This window comes from Ips typographus, linkage group LG13 (assembly GCF_016097725.1).
Source record: "Ips typographus isolate SLU linkage group LG13, UJ_Ityp_2.0, whole genome shotgun sequence".
Classification (NCBI taxonomy): Eukaryota; Metazoa; Arthropoda; class Insecta; order Coleoptera; family Curculionidae; genus Ips; species Ips typographus.
The window spans coordinates 825,035-846,929 of record NC_138434.1 but is presented as its reverse complement, the minus strand read 5'-3'; the positions used below and the strand labels follow the sequence as shown (position 1 = coordinate 846,929).

The window sequence follows — 21,895 nt, the reverse complement described above, 5'->3', positions numbered from 1 at the left end:
TTTGGACGGTTTCTCTGTTGGTCCGGAAGTTTGCCCCACCAAGGATCAGGTCGCAGGTCAGAGACACTCTTCTGACAGTCACAACGGCAACACTGCACTTGTACGTCAACTGTCAACGACGTTTTACAGTCTACGTTTATTAACTCCTATTTTCAAAGAGTACTTTCTGACATGCCCTAAGCAATCAAAGTGAAGATACCAAAGTTACGTATTCTTGAAATGAGGGAAGGGAAAGATCTGTAGAATGTGACAGGAACCAGCCATTGTCAGCCTCTTCTGTCACATTCTATAAACAGTTCTCGCTTTCAAGAATTAGGACCCAAGGAGAATCGTCACTTACCACCGTCACTCTGTCAAAAACGCGACTTGTACAGTTGACAGTTCTATGAAATGCAACCAGTTTTGACAGATGTCTGTACTTTCAGGGTGCTAATTCTTGACAACAGGGAACAGGATTCTCAAGAGAAGTGCTTGATAATGGCAGGTTCCTGTCACATTCTGCATACTTTGTTTCAAGAATAGACACCTTGAGGTGTTTACCCTGTTCTCTTCCTGCTTTATACGTTGATACATCATGAAGGAGTTGATCACCTGACCTCCCATTGACATTACTTTGGTGTTCTGACATTGAATCGATCACACGAATTTATTAATGAAAGATTTGAGTTTGTAAACATGTTTATATGTGCACCGTAGATTTGTTGTTATTGTGCGACGTTATTTCGTCCTTGACCTTGTTCGGTTAGATTTCGGACGTCCTGTATATATAATATAATAGTCGCGGCCACTCCAAAACGATTAGCTCGTTTGTCGGTTTAGTGAATGAACTTTGAGATTCATTAGTGTCGGACAGTTTCGACGTAATTAGTCCGGGTCACCAGTTTGAGTGACGCAATCCCCGTCCGCGTTCATTGGCAAAGAGGGGAGAGAGAAAGAGGGGCTCCAATCAATTTTTTTTTTGGCTTTACCGGGAATTTTGACCCGAATCCAAAACCAGTAAATTGTTGCATTTAACGGGGCAGACGGATTCTGCAGACTTGGATCCTTGGCACTATTCCATAAATGCGTGGGACCAATACGTTGGCAAGATATAGCTGTGACTCAACCAGACAGAAGTGACGTCTTACAACAAAAAGTTAAATAACACAAAAGTCAGGATAACGGAGGCAACACTGTATACGTCTTTTGGTAGAAACTCACCCCTCCTATATCTGGAAACTCCGGATGCGGCTGGAAGATGCCGGGGTCGTCGAACCGGGCGTGACGCCCCCGAAATGGGGCGCCGTCGCCGTCACGGATTTCGATTGGGTTCCAGTTTCAGGACAATCCAGTTGGAAAAAGACCTTGGACAATCATTTGAATGTTCATCAAGGACCCAAACAGCCAATTAACCATAAACTACAGGGTGTCCCAGATTTTGACAGACAAACCGTGATTTGCTGAATAACATAAGATATAACTAAGGTCAGTTCTTCACCTATGCAATATATACCTGGATTACCAGGAATCGAGACTTCCGAAAGGAGCCAGGTAGATTTTTGGGGATTTATTGCCATTCCTTCAATTCGGTCTGAATATAAGGTCGTTAATTCTACACGTCCTGGAACAGCCATAGTTCTGGGAAACATTTTAAAAACCACAGTTCCTATGAAACCACAAGTAGTGTCAATGTCAATTATTTTAAATACATAAGGGACTTTTCTCAGGCTACAACATACACAACAATAACAAGAGATTATTGCTCTTCTTCCAATCGTGGTGAATAACCCAAGGCGGAGTGCGACGGCGGTTGTTCGTTGTTGTGGTGTTACTATCGTTCGACCTTGATAAACTTTAGATAGTAATTCCCATTCATAGAACGGCGAGAGGCATTGTAAATTTCATAAGTCGAAGGAAGTGTACAAGTGGTCTTGACAGGGAATATTTCATTGACGACCCACACTTTTGTCGGTTCGTTTCGATACAGGCAATCAGTTTTTTGGACGAGAAGATGTTACTTTCCCTAACAAGTATAGCAAAACTAGAATATGTTTCAAACCAATTGGCTATTGCAGTAATATTTCCCAGACAAACTAAACAAAAACACCAAGCACATGAAAATTAAGTTAAGGGTGGATCAGACTGTGACAATAAAAACAAAATCAACCATCCTACAAACTCAGCTACGACGACGCAAATTACGGTTAATTAACAGTAGGGACGGTACTTTAGCCACCGCTTACGTGACAATACAGTGCACTTTTCACTGGACCGGTAGACGCTACCACTTATGTTTTTTTAGGTTATAACGTCATTGCAGGGGATAGATGATGGCTTTGGTGCTTATTCTATAGAAACCTAGTGAGATGATGAGATTCTCTCATGGTATGAAGGAAATCACCGTTGCAACACGAAAAACTTTACTGCCCCCTAAAATTTGTGTGAAAGTTGCCAAAATTTTGACAATTGACGATGGTTTTGAAGGTTTTGTGTTTATTTATTCAAATTAAAGAAAAACCTTTGTTTTTCCCCTGTATTCTACAACTAGTCGTCAAATTAACGCAAGAAAGAAGAACCAAGATTTAGGATTATTTTCTTAACCAAATATAAAGCAAGTAGGGTAAGTTTTTCTGACAGATACAACTGGCTTATAGTAGACCATTTTTTTAGTTCAAACTTGTTGAATTATATTCTAACTAGGTCTATTTTAAGGATAAACCATTCAGAATTTGTCCTGTGGTTCAACTACGTCTATTGAGATGACAAAACTGATAAAAGATTCAATGCAGAATGCTCTATAGCAGTGAAGTGTTAGCGTGTTGAGTGTGAGTTTCTAAAAGAACATGTTACAGCCAAAATATCATTATACAGTCAACTACGATAAAAAGGTTAGTTTTTTTCAAAGAACTGGCTTTGATTTGACCATTTTTTGAGTTCAAACTTGTTGAATTATATTCTAACTAGGTCTATTTTAAGGATAAACCACTCAGAATTTGTCCTGTGGTTCAACTATGTCTATTGAGATGACAAAACTGACGATCCAATGCAGAATGCTCTATAGCAGTGAAGTGTTAGCGTTTTGACTGTGAGTTTCTAAAAGAACATGTTACAGCCAAAATATCATTATACAGTCAAACTTTAAATAAACGATAAAAAGGTTATACATTTACAAATATGTGTCTTGTGGTGCAATTTTTAGATCCTTTCTATACATAATTTGGTAATAAATTTAACCCGTTTCAGACAGTTGATAGCATTAGACGTTTTGCTACATGATATAACACTTAAACAGCAAGTTCCCCAGTAAACATGTAGACTGAGCATGAAGTTTGACAGAAAAAGTCATTAATGGCGCCACCTTGATGCAACAAACAAACCAATACTAATTTAGGGGTGCTCCCTCCTAAAAAAAAAGCGGTTCTCGCAGTATGCCGCTCTATTATTAAGCGGCTCCAAAACTGTTTTGGTTTTTTCTTGTTTTCCGTTCTTTACCATCGTTTTCAAAACTCCTTAAGGCATCTCAATTTTCATTTCCAGAAAACTTGAGACTGTTTAGGTGTGTGTGTACGAGTACACACAAGTCGTTTTCGATTGGTGTGGTTCGTTAGTCAAGGAGCTCTGCATCGGTCGCATTCCGGACCGATGGAATGCAACCGGCCAGTTCCGAGAACTGACCAGTAATCGGGTACCACCGACCTGCCTCTTGGGTCGTTCGATGCCCGCTAGGGACCCTGTTGTTTTGACTGGCGATTGAGGTTAGCACTGTCACTCATAATCCAACAACCTTCCTATATACAGAGCAATTTTAACCAACCAAAAAGCAGCATCTTCAATTGCGCATAATGACCAAAAACTGGACTTAATTGGCATCTTCATGATCGGAAACGACCACCCAGACCGTTCAGAAACCAGACTGTTGCGTCTCGGAGGTCCCTCCAAACACCGTTTACTGCTCTGGTATGTTTTTCGGTTTCGGTTTGGTAAACACGCTGCGCCCATTTGCATAATAATGTTAAGTACGGTAATGTTCATTGCCACATTTTTTCACTGCACAGGGTGTCCTAGAAAGAGTGTGGCTATTTCAGACCCTTTGTAGTTTAGGACGCCTATGGTGAGTCTACCATACCATTCTAACCCAGTGTCTCGGTGTCAACGGCTTGAAGTAACGAGTAAACAACGAAGGCACGTGCGGGTTTCATCTTTCCTCAGGTTCAACGATTTTTCGAAATGTCATTTCGTCAGCGTTGTAGCTTTTCCTAGTACTAGACTGGACGCACAAACACCAACACGGGTCATAGCCTCAAATTTGGAGCAGTCGGCCAATACACGCGGAATCCCAAGGGTTCGAATACAATTTAAAGTGAGACCTTTCCCACGGTGATCGGCTCGCTAACTGCGATGTTGCCACTTCGACACACGCCAAGGTCATCGATGCACTTACGTCACTCTTACGAACTTTAACAATACACTTCTCATATAACCTTAACAACGAACTTTAATTGCCTGTAAACCAGCTAATCAACCATCTTTATGAATGGTCCAAGTGGCACGACTTGTTGACACGTTGGTGACGTTCACCCTCATACTACAAAAATTACCTCAAGCACCTCTCATAAAACAAGGTACACTAAATTGTTGATGTTAGCCTAAAACCAACCATTTTAATCAAAAAGTATGGTTAATTTTCATCTCGCTCGTGTAAATAAGACCATGACCGCATCAAAATACCATCGTCACCGATTTGCATGATCGTAATTTCACCGCATTGATATTGGAATGCGATAAACGGATTAACAGAGATGGATAATCTTCTCTTTCTGCTTGCATTGAAGCATTCGCCTTGAACCTGCAACGGTGTCCTTGCTAGTGTTGTGTGCAGTTTAAGCGACGTTGCCGACCATCGAATCGAAACTAGACCTGGTGACTATGCAAAGTGCTCAGAATCACTAGGGATTCGGATAAATCGATGAACAAGTGGCAACGCGGTGACTCGTCGGGCATTCCTTCGGCCATTGAGGAATGCCCCCGAGGCTCTCGATGGACACAAACAATCCGCCCGCACGTCCCACCCCACCGCCGCCGCCACTGGCCCGGGAGCGGCAGGAATGCGGCTACCATCGAGATCCGTTGCTGGAAGACGTGCAAGAGAAGTCTTTCATGTGTATTGTATTTATGTAGAAGATTCAGTGTGATCAATTGAGTTTCTGATCTTTGCGACACCTCGCATAGGTCAAAGACACATTCGCCACAAAACAAAAACAGAAATTGGTGCTTATCATTAAAAAAGAGAAAACACCAAACCGTAAACAACAATTGTCAATAGTATACAAGATATTGACAGGCCGTTTAAACGATAACAGTGTGTTATTTGATAGGATACGTCAATATCGACTTCCTGTTAATATTCGACGGATGAAACGCAGGTCAAAATGCTCTTTGTTTATACAAAGAAGTTCAAAATATTTGTCAAGAATCAAATACACTATACGTCTAAAAAAAAATCACTTACCCTTACATCCTATGCAAAATTTAGTCCTATTTTTCGCTTACCTGCAACAAAACAAACATCAATTTACTTTTCCTTCTTATAAAACAAAGATTTTAGAGTAAATACGTTTTAGCAGGAAAATGGGGGATGCAAATTATGAGGTTATGTTAACTGTCACCACCTCCAACCAGTTTACACATAAAATTCGAGAATTTTCCGCTAAACGACACTAAAAAATTAGTAAAACAATTTATAATCCACTGAAATTAAACACTTTTTACAGTTCACAGCTAAAAAACTCAACAAAAAGCAATTTATTGTTTTTAGTTTGTCAAAACTACCGTAAAATGACAAGAGTAAATCGCCCGTTCTAGCTAGGCGGTGCCTAATGTATCAGAGCGAGACAGACATGTTCTCAGGATTGACATTATACAACGTATTACAAATTAAGTTCGGTTCACCAATCAGAAGATAATCTCACAGTGATCACGTGACTGTGCTAATCGTGTACAATGGAGTGTCACGTGACATTTGCCAAATTAAACTCTGCTTGATCTAGCGAGAAATAACCAAAAAACTTAGGTTAGGTCAAGTACACAGATATAAGCAAAAAGTTTTGTTGTTTCTTGATTGTTGGACAGTACTTGAGAAGCACCTTAATAAAACAAGAAAAGATTGATTTTCCAGGTCGAAAAAACCTCTCCATACATTTATTACGGACCGAGGCATAAGTTAAAGATGGTTCGCGCAGGTAGCGGCAAAAGGACAGCTGCGGCCCGTGCTTTCGTCGGTGGCAGCTGCCGAAGATGTCCACCATCTGGCGCCCCAAAAAGGTACACACCTTCCACCCGTCATCGCCCACCACCCCCTTCGAGATTAGACGCGATTTTCGAGGTGGGAGAGTGAGGACGGAGAGTCGTGCCAAACAAGGTGCAAATTTACGTGAAAGATACCTTCTGTCGGGCACGTTCCCCTTATCTTACCATATGTCGATTATGATTCCGTGAAAGTCATGAATATTGCAAACTTTAGGAAAGTTGTTTTTACAGGTTGGTATCAATTAGTGTCCAAGTCGACTCTGTAGGCTGTAGGGTGTGTAAATTGCAGTAAATATTTTCAATTAAAACAAATATTGTCTGGAATAAAAATACTGAGAGACCGATCACCTTTAAAAAGTCAGATTTGAGGTCTTTGCGCCCTAAAAGTGTCGAAATCTATTTCGGTGCGGCGGTTCAATTAAATCGTTCACCTTTTTAGGGGGGGAGCGTCCCGGAAAGGATGGAAAAAAAAGGTGATGTGGGGCCCGTGTGCGTTTCGTTGCAGCTTGCACCACCGCACGTGCTTAATACGGTTTTTCAAGGTATAGAAGAGGAAAACATCTGCCGCGTCGCCCATCACCTCCCGAAGAATTCTTCATGCACCGGATGTGATTCCTCCGCCGACTTTTCAGAAGACTGCGAGTTGATTTGACATTTACAAAAATCCAAGTAGGCTGATTATAGTCGTATTCTTTCGGTTTGTCATTTCAGATCCAAGAGTGTCATGATCCGAAAGTCACGTGACCTCCGTGTGATTTTTGTAATCATGGTGCCATGTGATTTTTAGATCCGAAGTTAAACAATGTCATAATCACGTGATGAGCATTCAAAGGTTTAGTGCAAAATTAATTTATATTGCATTAAAACAATACGTTTTTGCACAAAATCATGGGTTTTGTAAGTAATTTAATAGACTAGTTTTGCAGTATGCTGCTTTAAGGTACAAAATCGTCCTTGAAGGTAACTGTTTCAGACAGACAGTATTTGTTAAATGGCCCGCCATCGAACCCAAACAATACAAAAGCCCCAACTACCCTCTAGTGCAATCACCCCAATTTTTCCGGCTCACCCCAAAAGGTAAAAAGCCCGTTTTAACCGACCTTACAAATTACTTGATGGGAATTCCGCCACCCTTCGGGTCGTCGTCTCGATCTGTTTTATGTGTATTCGATCAGTGGCGTGCCGCCCAAACCATATGCGAACCCTCCCGGAAGTTTCTTAACTTTACCGGCAATTAAAAGATTCTCCCCGCACCTGCCCGGACGGCAGATGCGGTCCCGTTCGCCCTCCAGACTTAGTGCCAGGTTTAAATTTAACCGTCAAACGGGAGGACGTTTGCTGGGGGTCCGCAGTCATAACACGACGCGTTATAAATAGCTCCAGAAATAGAAGAAGGCCCCCTTTTTTTTAAGACGACGCCCCATTAATCTGTCGTTTTTTGGTGTCGACGCATACCAGGATGATTTCCTCCCGGTGTCGCTTTTGAACACTAGATTGTCTTAATTTAAAGTCGTTTTTTCCTTGCTGTAACTCCCAATGCTTATACAGTGCGTTTTTTTTAACGCGCAACATAGGATTTTACGTGTTAAATTTTTAAGCCCATGTTAGACCATGTTGTTTTGGATCTACAAGTGTAAAACTTGACGGGTGTGTGTTTAGTACCCTGAAGCTTAAGTAAGTTTACCAATTCGGTCTAAAAGATGTTTACAAACTAACGAAAAATCATTTTTTTTCGAAAAGATTTTATCTCTTCATGCTCCCTGTATGTATGGTAGGTGCTTGTTGTTTTTGACACTTGCAGGGCAGGTAGCAGGTAGAATTTGGTGTAGAAAGTCAAACAGTGTGGTCAAATTGCGAATATTAACTTTATATCAAGAATTAAGTACAGAAGAAGTATTTTTTTAAATAAATTGTTCAAAGTGACCTCCGTTTGAAACCAAATAGTATCCCAATCGATCATAATATGCTCTTTTGACGTTATAAATAAATATGTCAGTATCAAAAACAACAATCACCTACCATGCATACAGGGAGCATGGAAAGATAAAATCTTTTCGAAAAAAGATGATTTTTCGTTAGTTTGTAAATACTTTTTAGACCGAATTGGTAAACTTACTTAAGCTTCAGGGTACTAAACACACACCCGTCAAGTTTTACACTTGTAGTTCCAAAACAACATGGTCTAACATGGGCTTAAAAATTTAACACGTAAAATCCTATGTTGCGCGTTAAAAAAAACGCACTGTACAGTAACTCCAATTATAGAGTTAAAATCAGTTACAAGCTAATATAAACCTTAATGACTTCTGTACATTTTTTTCCACTTTACCATCACTAATGTTCCAGTGATTCAGATAAGGTTTAAAGAAGCGGAAATACCTGGTACTTAATTGTTCATGAGTAATTGATTGGTGAACGTCCAATTGTGAGTAATAACTCAATTATGCGGATTTCTGACAAATAATAAAAATTTAGCTGGGTCATTCTTACAACGTTCTTAATGATAACCATTTTTGCCCATCTAAGTAACGATAAAACAAAAATGTGTTCTTGTTTACATTTTAACGTTTTGGGTCGGGTGCGTCTCTGTTTCTCGAGCCCCCTTCGTTGGCGCTCTCTCCGGTTTCCCGCCATGCCGCATCCGGTCTCGGTCAATGGCTGCCGAGGTGCGCGCCCCCTTTGCCCCCCTACGGAAGAAGAGTCCCTTCGTTCACGGTTTCTGTTGTTTTTAAGACGGTGTTGGGTCCTTAACTAGCGTCGTTGATCCGGTTGTTTATTAGCCATTACCTAACGTGCGCCACTGGTAAAAGACGAAAGGAGGGAAGGGAATTATCAAGAATGTGACAGGAACCCGCCATTGTCAGCTTCTTCAGTCACATTCTATCAACAGCTTGAGAAATTCCCTGCTTTCAAGAATAGGCCCCCTGGCTCCCCCGCAAACTCATTATTTGTCTGGATCTATTTCCAGAACCGTCTAAAATGGAAAAAAAAAAGGGGACCGTTTCTACGGAAGTCTGAACACCCCAATCAACTAAATATAAACTGAAAATCAAGGTTTTTTTTTGGTGAGAAACCATCAAGTACGTCTCTGGTACCGATGACAGGTACCGGGCAAAAAAGAAATCGGCGGCAAACGAGGATCATCAGGTCGCACCTCTGAAGTGGCCGCCCAGGGGCCAGTCGTCCACTTTTCGAGACAGCAGCCCCCGGGGTGACGGCGGTAAAACCCGACAAAAGCCTCACGTCGATTCCTGGAAGGACTATGCCCTCTCTGTTCTGTTCTTAGAGAACGTTTACACCGCATTCCGGGGGCCCCCCAAAAACAACCGACGACCTTTGAACAATCAGTAGGTTGAGACGATCGAGGGGCTGAAAGCTTTTTTTTAGGGGAAAAGGGGGGAGGGCGTTAAATTGACCGTGAATAAGGGCAAAAAAAATCTGAATCAGGTGGTTAATCCGTATGACGCACGCGGTGTTTCGACCTTTACCCTATGACCTGACGCCTCCGCCCAAAAGTTCCACCCCCTTTCAACCCTACGCAGTGTTGCCAGATTGGATTCAAAAATTGTCTTTACTGACTAAAATATGATTGAAGTAGTTTAGGGTGATCTATTACGAACTGGCAACATCACTTTCACCCTACACCACCCTCGTTCAGAGCCGAATGACTCACGATATCGGCCGATGACAACTAGGGATGGGTCAGTGTGTGCGGTAGTACAAATTTGACAGTTAACTAAAAACTGTGACAGTTAGCAAACATCTTTTTTCAGCCAACCAGTAGAAATGTGCATGCAGAAATTTTTCCAATACTAAAAGTCGATCGTAGGGGCAAAACAACCCCCAAAAAACCAGAAAAATGGTACAAAAATGGCGGACCACCGCGATAAATACGAAAAGGTACAACGCGATTTTAGACAAACACCGGTATTTCCGCGCCGACGCCTCTGATTGGACCGCGGGTTTCGCGGGGGGTTTGGTCGACTCCCACAATGCAACGCTGTCACATCCTCCCAACAATACGGAAAACTTACTTAAAACACAAAAATCTCGACAACTTGGGGAAACTCGTATCTTAACGGAAACTTGATTCATTAATATCAAATGACGTTCGATTCGAGTTGTTTCGTAAAGTTTTGAATTAAGGAGGGGGGCGGCAACGTTGCTCTGACACTTTCCCCTCCGATTTTTTCACACAACAAAACAAGGCGTTGTTGCCAGGCTTTTCTACTTAAATACAGTATTAATGAAAAAATAAGCCAGCAGACTGTGAATATGGCACTAGAAATTTAGTTTACATTTTGTCACACAGTTTTTTTGACTTTTTTGGTGGAGACAATCAAATTTAACCTTTTTGGCTTTCTTAATCTCTACTTTTATATTAAAATACTCACCTTTCCAATAATTCCCCATTTTGCACTGACTTTTGGCCACCCAGCAACGAAGCAAGTGAGGTACCACCCGTTGAAGAACCATCAGGAGAGATGTAATCACCCTGATCGAACCCTGAAACATTCCAGCCGTTAAGAGTCGGTTAACGATGGTCAGGATGGGTTTGAGCCGGTCCTGCGTTAACAAACACCCCAAGGAATGCCCTTTTGAAGGAGAGGCAATCTCCTTGGGTCGATAAAGGTATTCAATTTAAATGTACAGAAAAAAAGCAGCTTACATTCAGTAGGGTGGGCAAAGTCCGCACCCCAAATTTTTTTTACAAAAACACCGTCACGATGAAATCCCTGATGACGGTACGCGGTCAGAAACGTCGCGACTGTTACAACAAAACCACGGCAATACCAAAACAAACTTGGATCCTCGTGGCGAGAGGCCATGCACCCCGATGCCGACGGGTGGAGTTGTAGGGTAGTTCGGGGTGCGGCCGCCCTAAGACGGGGGGGTCGCCCCGATCGCGGTCTCGATCGATGTCGAGAGTGCGCAAAAACTACCATATAGGAAGGGCGATTTTTTGGGGTTTGGACTTGACCTTGAAGATGCAGGGAGGAGGAATTCGCGTAGAAACGAGGAATATCTTGTACAATTCTTAGCATCCAGGCTGATGTTTTTTCTTTAATAGGTCTGTTCCCAGAAAGAATCTCCATTGGTCACAAGTCAGAATACGTCAAAGTCACGTGAGCGTTCAAGCAATAAAACTTGACATTTACAGTTTCTGAGTCAGGGCTTGCTTCTGCGAACAGACCTATTGTCTTGTATTAGCACTAACATAACAAAATTCTACACCAAAATGTCCCCTAGATTTAAATTTGACAAGTGTCACATGCCATTATACCTATTAATAAGTAATGCAGTCACATGATAAACTGTACCGTAGCACCCTTTGTTTTAAATAATGCAAATACTGACTGCTTAGTTGTCAGACCCTGTAATTTTGTGGGGCACAAATTAATGTGTTTAACAAAATGTTAATCATTAAAGTTACACTTAAAGATCATTACAAGTCAATTTACAATTTAAAGAGGTTTTAACAGGTCAGTCTGTTAAATTGATGTTTTGAGGTTATCTAAACCTGATTTACACACACACACAGTTACCCCTCAAGATATATCAATGGGTGATTCATTTATACAGCCTAATCAGAACAACTCAGGTTCACTGATTAATCTACTGTATAGAAAACAAAGGTTAGATACCTTTAGCATGCATCGTTACACAAAAGATTGAACCTACAGCCTGGATGAAAATGGTTTTAGTCCACCGTGTATCAGACATATTGCATAGAGAGGGACATTTAAATGGGCAAATTGCGCCTAAAAATAATTCACAAAACGAGTCATACCTTCGTCAGTCAGATCATCTAAACAGTCATCGAATGTTAGTGTAACATCTAGAAAAACAGGAACAACGTCACAAGGTTTATTTTAGGCGAAAAAATCCGGGGCATTTCACTTACCAGCAGCACCGGCCATTTTAGTTTGGTTTGGGTAAACGGGGCATTTGCCAGGACTCGGAGACGGGTCCGCGCGTTTTCTGGAAACGTTAATCAAGGCACTTTCACTTCAAAAAAAAAACGGCGTCTCGTCCGAATCGGGGGGCTAGAGTCGGTCGAATTTGGAGGAAATTTAACTTAAATGACACTGTTTACTAAAAGGAAATTGTTTTGCATTTCGAGTCAGTGCTGCCAACCACCCAACAAAAATTAAGTTTGGTTATGTGTTGGTTAAATCGCTTTTAGTTGGTTCTAAACTGTCTCAAATAAGTTGAATCACTTCCTCGCAGATGTTGTCAGGGTGTTTGGTGCATCCAGTAGTTGTTATTAAACTAAATTATTTAATTAATCTGTGTAGAGGTTTTGACGTATAGTCGTTGCCAACCTTGCGCAAGCTTCAAACGTCAAACTAGTAATGGCGGGCCATTTGAAATGCTTTCCTTATGTTTATCGATTTTAGGGGCGTTTGAATTAAAACCACTTAACGTTAAAAAATATATTTCGTTTTAAATCAGGTGATTAATACCAAATTCGGGACTTGTGAATAAATGCAAGTTTTGGTAAAAAGTCTGGTTTGGCAAGTTTTACTGCTAAAAATCACCCTTCTGTTTACATCATTCCAGAGAGACAGAATTATGTATTTTATTATTAAATGAGTCCCGCAGTTAAATCAACCGTAATAAAACACAAATAAATATCAACTAAACAAGAAAATAACAAGTTTTAAAAACACGTCCCAACAGTAATAATATAATATGTACAATGTTTGAAAAAAAATCAATACTTATGCAGAGTGAGTTTTTGTGTACGCCGTTTACATAATTCATAGAAAGGCATAAGTTAACCCACCCTGTATATACAAGGGTGGAATATTTAGAATTATCCATAGAAGTTTCATGTCAACTGTCAAATGATTTGGATTCTCTCTAGATAATTCTATACACACACACACACACACACGCATCATTTACATCCAACACCATGTCCAATTTAATCGAAAGTTTTAAGTCCTAAAGCAGAGTTTTTGCAAGCAAAATTCAACAATATGACGGAGGTATAATCTTAGTAAGTTTGTAAAAATTGTCTAGGCAGGTAGGATCGTTGTCACGTGTCCTCGACTAACAGTTGGCTGAACGGTGCCCGACACATTGGACACTCTGCCAACATGTTGGCGCACGACTGACAAAAACCTCTGGAAAATGTTTGAATCAAAAACGTGCACTAGGGTGCGCATTCTTGAAACGAGGGAAGTGAGCCATCAAGAGAAAGGTCTGAAGAATTTCTTCTTTCAACACTTCTCTTGAGGATTCCCTGATGTCAAGAATAGGCCCCCAGAAGGGTGGTCTTGGTGGAATAATTACGCGTGTCGGCAAGGCAACAGCCGTACGGTAGCTTTCTGGTCGTAACACAACGTGCAACTATCTTCTCTAATGTTTTGCTGGCGTAATTGTTTCAAATAAATGTGTCGCGGTAGCACGACTTTGTCCTCGGCGCGTAGCACGCCTCGTTCGTTGAAAGTGTTAAACTTCCCCTGGGGGGGATATTTGAACTTTTCAGATCCAAAGTTGAATCGACACTGTTGGAATGACATAAAGGAAGCGGCAGCGAAAAATCCTGACCTAAATTTGTTTGCAGTATTAGCGTAGCAGTTTTAACGTCAATTTTATGTATTTTATACGGGGTGGTCCAGTTTTAAGTGTCAACCAATCAAAAAATACGTTGACTGAGCATTTTATGTCATTTTTCTGAAAAACGTTTCCTAAGGAAGGTACAGTCCTCCAAAAGACTTGTGACAGTTCAAATTTGTACTGAATAGTCTAAAAACTTGCTATTCACTACTAGGAATAGTCTTATTGTTGACATTTTTTACCACCAAAATAATCCAGGACCAAAGTTGACTTTTATGGCTTAGAACTGACTTAACTAGGACTAAAGAGAGTCCAAAAGTCAATTTTCAGAACTTTAATTGGTGTTCAACTCAGTTTTCTAGACTGAAACAAGTCTAGAAGTAAATTAAATGTTTGGGCTATTTCATTTCTAAAAATTAGTTCTCAAGACTAATATTTGGTACCAAAATTTGTTACTTTTACTACTGAAGAAACTTGACTTTTTGAAATTAAACTCGATTTTTCAGTCTTAAAAAGCACTAAAATCAGTCTGAATTTCTTAGAGATGCTACAATTTAAAGTACCTATGAGTGTATAAGTCGAAGAAGCTTGAAATGTCATTTTCAAGACTATGGACAGTGTACAAACTGGCTTTTAGGCCTGATAAATCAAAAACTTTGTAAAAATAGCCTTGAAACTTGATTTGAGGCTCTCAAAACCACCTTAAAGCACTAAAAACAGTCTAGATTTTTAAGAAATACTCAACTTTTTAGCACTGAAGTGTCTAGAAGCATTTCAAGTCTATGAAGAATGTAAAAATTGTTTTTTAAGTTTGCTATGTCAATAACTTGATGAAGATTTTCCATGCTGAAAGCAGTTTTGAAGCACCAGAACTCTAAGAAAATGAAAAGCAAAGCAAAAAGTTAGTTTTCAAGACAATTTCCATGAATCGTTAGTCAATTTTCTGTATCTAAGACGATTTTCAAGACTACAATATTGAATTTTGTCTTCAAATTGTGAAAACCTACTTCGAATGCAAGTTTCTTTCACTTTTCATTAGTTCTGAGTCACTTTTTGGTGTTCAAGTCAATTTTTAAGGTTTAAATGAACGAATTTGTACAAGTCCATTTTCAAGTCTCTCGATTTGTACGAAAACTGGTTACAAAAACAATTTTTAAGCTTCTTCTCTAAACTGAAATTTGAGGGACTGTATTTTCCTTAGGAAGCACATTCAACTTATTGGCTATGGAATTGTGAATAATTGACATTTAAAACTGGATCACCCTGTATATTATGTATACTCTCTATTCAGTGACTTCTGACGTGTTGTTGCGTCACGTTATTTTTACAGTTTCGTAAATAACCGACGAGAGTCGTCTTAAATAGAGTAATTCTGGCCGCGTTCGTTTTCAAACTCCATGGAGCATTTTCGACGTCACAATGACGTAAATTGACAGTTGGTCAAATTAGGGATTTGCCAAATTACGTCATCGTGACGTCGAAAACGCTCCATGAAGTTTCAGCTTCACCAGTGTAAATAAAAGTAAAAAAAAATCTATTATTATATTTTACACCTGTAGAAGTACAACACCAGCTTACTATATAATTTATTGTAGCCCCTGCCTTACGTTATAATCATTTTGACAATCAATCAATGTCAGAAGTCGCTGAACAGAGAGTAGTTTTGTGATTGGTCAAGAAAAAGCAGCTCTCAGTTTTCTTGACCAATCACAAGCCCGTTACTTACGTGGCCATGCTGAAAACATGAACGCTGGGCGGCAAACACTCTCCATTGACGGAAAAAACTATTTGCTCCTTATCAAGGTCGAGCAGACACCCTAGAATATCCCCAGGTTGCCATCTTGGCAATATTTGAGGATCGGATTTTGCATTGTACCATATCAAACGACGGCAACCATCGTACGACAACGAGTACCGATCATCACCGATACCGTAACCTTCCTATACAGTTAACGTTCAGACACAAAAAAAAACCACTTAAAATAATTCAAATACAGGGTGGTCCAGTTTTAAATGTCAACCAATCCAGAGCCAACTAAAAAATAAGGTGCCATGCGTTATGTCATTTTCCCGAGAAATGCTTCCAATACTCATTATAAATGACGTTTGCTGAAATTCTCCAGTAGCATAGATTCAGGAAGAGGGTTTTCAATTTTTTTGCTTTATTCTCTACGTCTCTGGATATTTTTCAAAAATTGCAGTTTCTTTTAATTTTATTGTTCGCTATGAATGATGATTTGAAACTTCGTTTACGAGTTATATAATTCAGTTATTTAGTTCAAAAACCCGAAACTAACCCAACCCAACTTAAAAATTGTCTTGAAAACAAAAAATTAATTAAATTAACATTAAAAAAAATTTCATTGTAGCCAGTTTTCGTAGTTTCCAAACCAACTGGACTTTAGATTTGAAAATTGACTTAGAAAGGATAAAAATTGATTTCAGAAGCTCAAAAATTAGGTTTGTAATCAGTTTTCATGCAAATCAAGAGACTTTAATATTGAAAATTGACTTGTAGACATAAAAAAACACTTTTTCTAGATTTTTTTACTACATTCGTACATTTAAACCTTAAAAATTGACTTGAACACCAAAAAGTGACTGTGAAATAATGAAAAGTGACATCAGAAGCTTAAAATTTGCATTTGAAGTAAGTTTTCATAGTTTAAAGACAATTTCCATATTTTAATCTTGAAAATAGTTTTAGATACAGGACATTGACATTAGATTCACAAAAATTGTCTTGAAAACTAACTTTTTGCTTTGCTTTTCATTTTCTTAGAATTCTGGACTATTTTTAGTGCTTCAACACTGCTTTCAGCTTGGAAAATCGAGTTTCAAAACTATCTTCACCAAGTTATTGACATAGCAAACTAAAAAAACAATTTTTACATTCTTCATAGACTTAAAATGTCATTCCAAGCCCTGTTACTATTAAATCGACTTCTAGACACCTCAGTGGTAAAAAGTCGAGTGTTTCTTAAAAATCTAGACTGTTTTTAGTGCTTCAAATCGAATTTCAAGACTATCTTTACAAAATGTTTGACTTATTGACTGTCCATAATCTTGAAAATGTCATTTCAAGCTTCTTCACTATTAAATTGACCTCTATAACCCTGATTATTATAACTTTAGTTGCACGTCATTACAAAGGTGATTCTATTGCCAACCGAACTTACTGAAATTTAAATTACGCGCCATAAAATATGTTGGCAATAGTGCGCAATGTTTTCGTCTGTTATTCGAATTTCTTGCTACCGAGCTATTCCGATCATCGATTATCTCACCCGAAGTGTCAAAGTTTGACGTAAATATCAGCGATTTTGTTCCTGTGGTCATTAAACGGTTTACTTGTGAACAAACAACATTCCCACAACGTGTGCACCTTGCTGTCTGTTATGCCAAAACTATTCTCTGAGATTTATGTGCTGACATCTACAGTTTGATCTAAAAATGTGTCTGCAGTACTAAAGCTAAGTATTACCATTTACTAGCTTATTTAACCAGTAAAAAACATTGAATTGTTAAGTCCCTACCTGAAAATCTACGCAAATAAACCATTATTACTTAAAGTTTATCCACAAATGCCGAATAAAACACATCAGATCTCAAAACCCTTAACTCAGTGTCACCTAAACACGCTTAAACTAAAAAAAGTTTAATTAAAACAGTAAAAATCACTAAGACCTTTCTGTAAATGCAATTCAAAATGTAAACAAACACGGTTCTGATATTATAGATGTCACATTTGACAGTAAAATCATATTCTTCAGTTTCGGTTCGTTTTTTTAATAACATTGGCAACGCCGCCCATTATCACCTTGATGGCGTGCAACTAAAGTTATAATAATCAGGGTATGCACCATTAAAGTCCTGAAAATAGACTTTTGGACTCTCTTTAGTCCTTGTCAAGTCAGTTCTAAGGCTTAAAAGTCAACTTTTAGATTGTTTTTAGCAGTAAAAAATGAGGTTCACCTTTGTATTGATTTCCGGACTGTTTTTAGTTCTTGAAATCTACTTTCAGACACTCTTGGACTCTCATAAGTCTTAAATTGAAATTTGGACAACTGTATCTTCTTTAGGAAACGATTTTCACAAAAACTACATAATGCTCGGTCAACTTTTGGCTATCGAATGGTTGACACTTAAAACTGGACCACCCAGTATAATACTTACGTGATTAAGAAAGTTGCTACTTTTAGTAGCCCAACCGATTTGCATAACACCGGGTGTAATAATCAAAACCTCGTAGTACCAAACGCCTGAATCCGCTTGAGCGGTACAGCGGACGCTTTCGAAGCTGTAGGCATCGCATCTGGCCTCCAAACCGTCCGGGGATATTTTCAAATACTCGCTAACGTCGCTAGTGTTTAGCATTGCGTTAATCTTTTCCATGTTTACGCTAAGATACGTATAGTTACGATCTTCTGTAATAACTAAAGAGAGAAACTTATTGAGTTAATAATTAATTAAACAACCCACAAGTGTTATCTAGAATCCATTGAGCGCAAAACCCGGCCTGTCGTTTAATATAATGGGTTTCATTCCTCCAGGCCTCTAAACGAGCAATCGGGGATGGATTATACCTTTTCAATTTATTTAAAATTGAAATTTTATTCTGACTAGATTGCGCAAACTTTTCTAAGGCTATCAACGAAAATAAAATCACGTTTGGATTGGTTTCCGGCTCCTGAAACACGCCAGTCTAGAGTAAAGCAAACACAAACTAGAAAAACCCACCAAGTTAGTCAATAAATACTCTATAACCCCCTCGTTTAATATCTCCATGTTTCTAGGGCCAGCCAACTTTTCCGCTATACTACCTAAAGCAACGCAAGTGTTTCTCTGTCTAGTGGGATTGCTGCGCTCCTTTAACGCCGTTTCCCTTGACAGAGAAAACATATTCACCACCTGAAATCCATTAGTTAATAGCAAAATGTCAATTTCTATAACCTCACAACCTTGATAATTGATTCCTTGGATGGTAAAGGGCAATCATCCAAAAGTAAAGTGATAACTGAAGGACCTAGAGGGTCAGCCAGAGGTATAACTTTAATCATTGAATTTACCACTTGAATCCAGCCCTCTTCATTGTCAGCTATGTTATGTAGCTGCAACATTGCACTAGGTGGTTCTTGTTCACTTAAATTAAATATTTTCCTACATTTACAACCCCCAACAAACTTTCAGCAAGAAAGGTTAACATGGCAACAGTGCCACTTTAAAAATGAGTGAATTAGTTAGTACAACTGGCAACCCTTATTTAATCAGATTTGTTTTCCTTGTTGCACTTTTTAAAAACATAAACACTTACTTGTCAACTAAAGTTTCTATAATCCCTAAAGTGTCCAGAATCAATTTATCTACTACAGACACCTCAGGTTGAGGCTTGGTCTCGCTTTTACTTGACGTCCTCTGCGACTGAGGGGTGGTAGAGGGTGAACGCCTAGCGACCACCACTTCATTCTGCTCTTCAATTATCCGGGGCGCATAACATTCCCTTTCCTCATTTTTCTTTTTGCACCAACACATACCCATACTGTTCCGGCTTAAACTACATGCTTCGCGGTTGTCTCGGTTAGGAAGAGCGGGCTGACCTCTACGTGGGAATGATTTGCACCCCCAACCGCATACCACTGCTCTGGGGCGTTTCGTTATGTTGGTACTGTACAGACATTAGTGGCAAAAAACGGGGCTCAGGGCCTTATCACTCCTACTGGTTAGTTTCGTTAATCATTACCAGCAACTTTAAATTAACAAATTAGGATTTATTTACTACTTTTTTTTTAATAAACTTTGGATTTTGGTTAGGATATTTTCTGTCAATTATAACACCATTTAACTGTCATGTGACTAACCTAACCACCAAATAAAAGTTGGGTTATTGTTCTAAACCAACAATTATCACGTGACCTTACATTCTGCTTTGGTAAATTGATCACGTGACGTGATAAACGCCTAAATTTTTCTAATTTTTACTCAAGAATTTTGTGTATTTTTTAAAATCCCCCAAACTTTTAGCGAAAAATGGTTTTTAAATGCCAAAGTGATTCCTACTTAAAAGAGGTAAGTACATTAGCAGCAACAGCTCGAAAACCAAAACGGTGCAAATACTATTTGATGTAGTTTAACAGCAAAGTGGTCTCATGCAATCCTATTGCGGGCCCCACGCATCAATACGAAGTTATTCTGGAAGACACAATTTTATTTCCCGAAGGTGGAGGACAAGTAATTCATTATTAATACCGCAAAATTTGTAATAGTTTTAACATTGATGGTTTGCAGCCTTGTGATTATGGAAGTCTCAATGGGGTTCGAGTCAGGAGAGTGATAAGGAGGGGCGATCAGGCTGTTCACGTTACTGAACAGCCTCTACAAGCTGGGGAAGAGGTTAGACAGCAAATTAGCTGGGAGAGACGTTTCGATCATATGCAGCAACATTCTGGGCAACATTTGATTACGGCAGTGATTGACAAGGAATTTCAGTTTGGGACTGTAAGTTGGTGGCTTGGAGAAGAGGTTTCTTATATTGAGTTAGGTTAGGGGTTGGTTTTGGGTTCCGGGGGTTAGTTTCAATAAAATGGCGAATTTCAGACACACCTCAAATTAGTGAGTCTCAAATAGCCCAAACTGAGGCGAAAGTGAATGAATTAATTCGTGAGGGGCGAGGGGTGTCTGTGGAAGTCTACAGTTCTACAGATGAGTTAAAACAAGTAATTTTCAGTGTCTGATTGGTGGATGTTGCTAGAGTGGTTTGATTTAAGGTTAGAGCTAGGGGACTTCCAGAAGACCATGCTGGTGACATAAGAGTAATTAACATTGAGGGTGTGGAGAGGAATATGTGTTGTGGCACTCACGTGACCAATTTGTGTCAGCTGCAAGTGGTTAAGTTGCTGCAGAGTGAAAAAAGCAAAAGAAAAAATCAAGTTTTGTTATACTTTCTGGTGGGCAATAGAGTTTTGCAGAAATTGCAAAATTGCTTCAATAGGGAGCTGAAACTAACTGTTTTATTAAAGTATTTTTTCCTCAATTAATCCATGTTTCAATAATTTAAAATCGACATTTCAGGAACAATCCTGCACAACATACAGAACTAGTGGATAAGCTGCAAAAAAGTGTAAAATCCCTAACAAAAAACCTTCAAGGAGCTTTAAAAGAGTTGGCTTTGTTAAAGGTAGTAAACAATTCTCACTTTAAAGACTCTACTATGAATTTACAGGCTGAAAAATTGAAAAATACAGTTCCTCCACCCAAATTCTACTCTTTACACTGTAAAGATGCTGATCCGGACTTTATGAACGTTTTCATACGTGAAATGGGTGACAAACATGACATATTACTGTTTTTGTCTACTGGGGATGAAAAACTAAGTGGTAACATTGTATTGTATGGTCCTGAGAAGCCAGTGGCTGCCCTTGGTCCAAAGTATGTTCGTTTACACAGTTTTCTGTAGCAATTTAAACAAAACCTCTTTTTACCATAGAGTATGTGAACTGTTGGAAGGTAAAGGAGCAGGAAAAGGTAACAAGTTTCAAGCTAAAGTGGCCAGGATGGCCAATAGGATAAAGGCTGAACAATTGATAGCTGAGTACTTCAGTGAATAATTTTTTTATTTAAAAAATAAAACTCTTGAGTAAAGGCAGAAACACTTTATTACCCCCTTACATGGTGAACAATGCAGGTTCTGCATTTTTTTGTACAAATACCTGCAACAAAATGCTAGACTTATTTAGCTGTACTAACTGCAACAAATCAGTTAACTTACCCTTAAAATTAACGTAGTCTTCTAGCTTCACGTTCGGATTCTAAAAGGGTGAGAATGTCGCCTTCACGCACGGGCCCCTTGACGTTCCTGATGATTTGTCGGTTCTGTTCGCCGATGAATTCCACTTTTACTTGGGTACACTGGCCCTGGGAACCGGTACGCCCCAATACTTTGATTACGCGAGCCAAAACGACGGGTTTATCCATGATTTTTGCGTTAGAGTCTTAACGACGATAGGAACGACACGTGCATCAACAATGGCACCAAACTGGAAAA

General features: G+C 39.3%; 4 protein-coding genes and 1 long non-coding RNA gene across 8 annotated transcripts in view; 2 read left to right on the top strand and 3 right to left on the bottom strand.

Annotated features, from left to right (window-relative positions):
* Positions 1-12,548, bottom strand: part of LOC145737373 (serine/threonine-protein phosphatase 4 regulatory subunit 1-like) — a 31,097-nt gene extending 18,549 nt beyond the window's left edge. For 2 of the 4 annotated variants that reach the window (XM_081992027.1, XM_081992028.1), the window contains exons 1-2: positions 10,955-11,396; positions 10,680-10,791 (exon numbers count right to left, since the gene is read on the bottom strand). In XM_081992027.1, the coding sequence (XP_081848153.1) occupies positions 10,680-10,791; positions 10,955-11,381 (539 nt within the window). In that variant the 5' untranslated portion in view covers positions 11,382-11,396. Of the gene's footprint in view, positions 1-10,679; positions 10,792-10,954; positions 11,397-12,076; positions 12,125-12,190 lie in introns of those variants that run through there. The other 2 variants (XM_081992029.1, XM_081992030.1) reach the window with 2 other exon arrangements.
* Positions 2,249-3,138, top strand: LOC145737396 (uncharacterized). The gene is made up of 3 exons (XR_014180361.1): positions 2,249-2,599; positions 2,692-2,867; positions 2,956-3,138. It is a non-coding gene; the product is annotated as an uncharacterized LOC145737396 (long non-coding RNA).
* A 159-nt stretch (positions 12,549-12,707) lies between the features above and the next one.
* Positions 12,708-19,658, bottom strand: LOC145737377 (RING finger and SPRY domain-containing protein 1-like). Its single transcript, XM_081992037.1, has 8 exons — positions 19,169-19,658; positions 18,816-18,996; positions 18,595-18,765; positions 18,337-18,544; positions 18,031-18,290; positions 15,581-15,795; positions 13,588-13,845; positions 12,708-13,418 (listed from the first exon to the last, which is right to left on the bottom strand). The coding sequence occupies exons 1-8, from the start codon at positions 19,390-19,392 to the stop codon at positions 13,331-13,333; spliced, it is 1,605 nt and encodes a 534-aa protein (XP_081848163.1). The 5' UTR covers positions 19,393-19,658; the 3' UTR covers positions 12,708-13,330.
* A 105-nt stretch (positions 19,659-19,763) lies between these two features.
* LOC145737384 (alanyl-tRNA editing protein Aarsd1) lies at positions 19,764-21,492 on the top strand. Its single transcript, XM_081992058.1, has 8 exons — positions 19,764-19,920; positions 19,981-20,082; positions 20,140-20,392; positions 20,449-20,567; positions 20,619-20,869; positions 20,923-21,028; positions 21,074-21,279; positions 21,338-21,492. The coding sequence occupies exons 1-8, from the start codon at positions 19,882-19,884 to the stop codon at positions 21,456-21,458; spliced, it is 1,197 nt and encodes a 398-aa protein (XP_081848184.1). The 5' UTR covers positions 19,764-19,881; the 3' UTR covers positions 21,459-21,492.
* On the bottom strand, positions 21,489-21,825 carry RpS28b (Ribosomal protein S28b). Its single transcript, XM_081992072.1, has 2 exons — positions 21,620-21,825; positions 21,489-21,560 (listed from the first exon to the last, which is right to left on the bottom strand). The coding sequence occupies exon 1, from the start codon at positions 21,823-21,825 to the stop codon at positions 21,628-21,630; it is 198 nt and encodes a 65-aa protein (XP_081848198.1). The 3' UTR covers positions 21,489-21,560; positions 21,620-21,627.
* Positions 21,826-21,895: the final 70 nt, after the last annotated feature.

Bases quoted from the DNA above. Each gene is read 5' to 3' on its own strand.
- LOC145737377 (XM_081992037.1), bottom strand. From the start codon at position 19,392: ATGGGTATGTGTTGGTGCAAAAAGAAAAATGAGGAAAGGGAATGTTAT. The intron at 18,997-19,168 runs GTAAGTGTTTAT...ATTTAATTTAAG, and splicing joins ATAGAAACTTTAGTTGACAA to TGAACAAGAACCACCTAGTG. The intron at 18,766-18,815 runs GTTGTGAGGTTA...AATGGATTTCAG, and splicing joins CCAAGGAATCAATTATCAAG to GTGGTGAATATGTTTTCTCT.
- LOC145737384 (XM_081992058.1), top strand. From the start codon at position 19,882: ATGGTTTTTAAATGCCAAAGTGATTCCTACTTAAAAGAG. The intron at 20,393-20,448 runs GTTAGGGGTTGG...GGCGAATTTCAG, and splicing joins GGTTTCTTATATTGAGTTAG to ACACACCTCAAATTAGTGAG. The intron at 20,870-20,922 runs GTATTTTTTCCT...TCGACATTTCAG, and splicing joins AAACTAACTGTTTTATTAAA to GAACAATCCTGCACAACATA.
- RpS28b (XM_081992072.1), bottom strand. From the start codon at position 21,825: ATGGATAAACCCGTCGTTTTGGCTCGCGTAATCAAAGTATTGGGGCGT.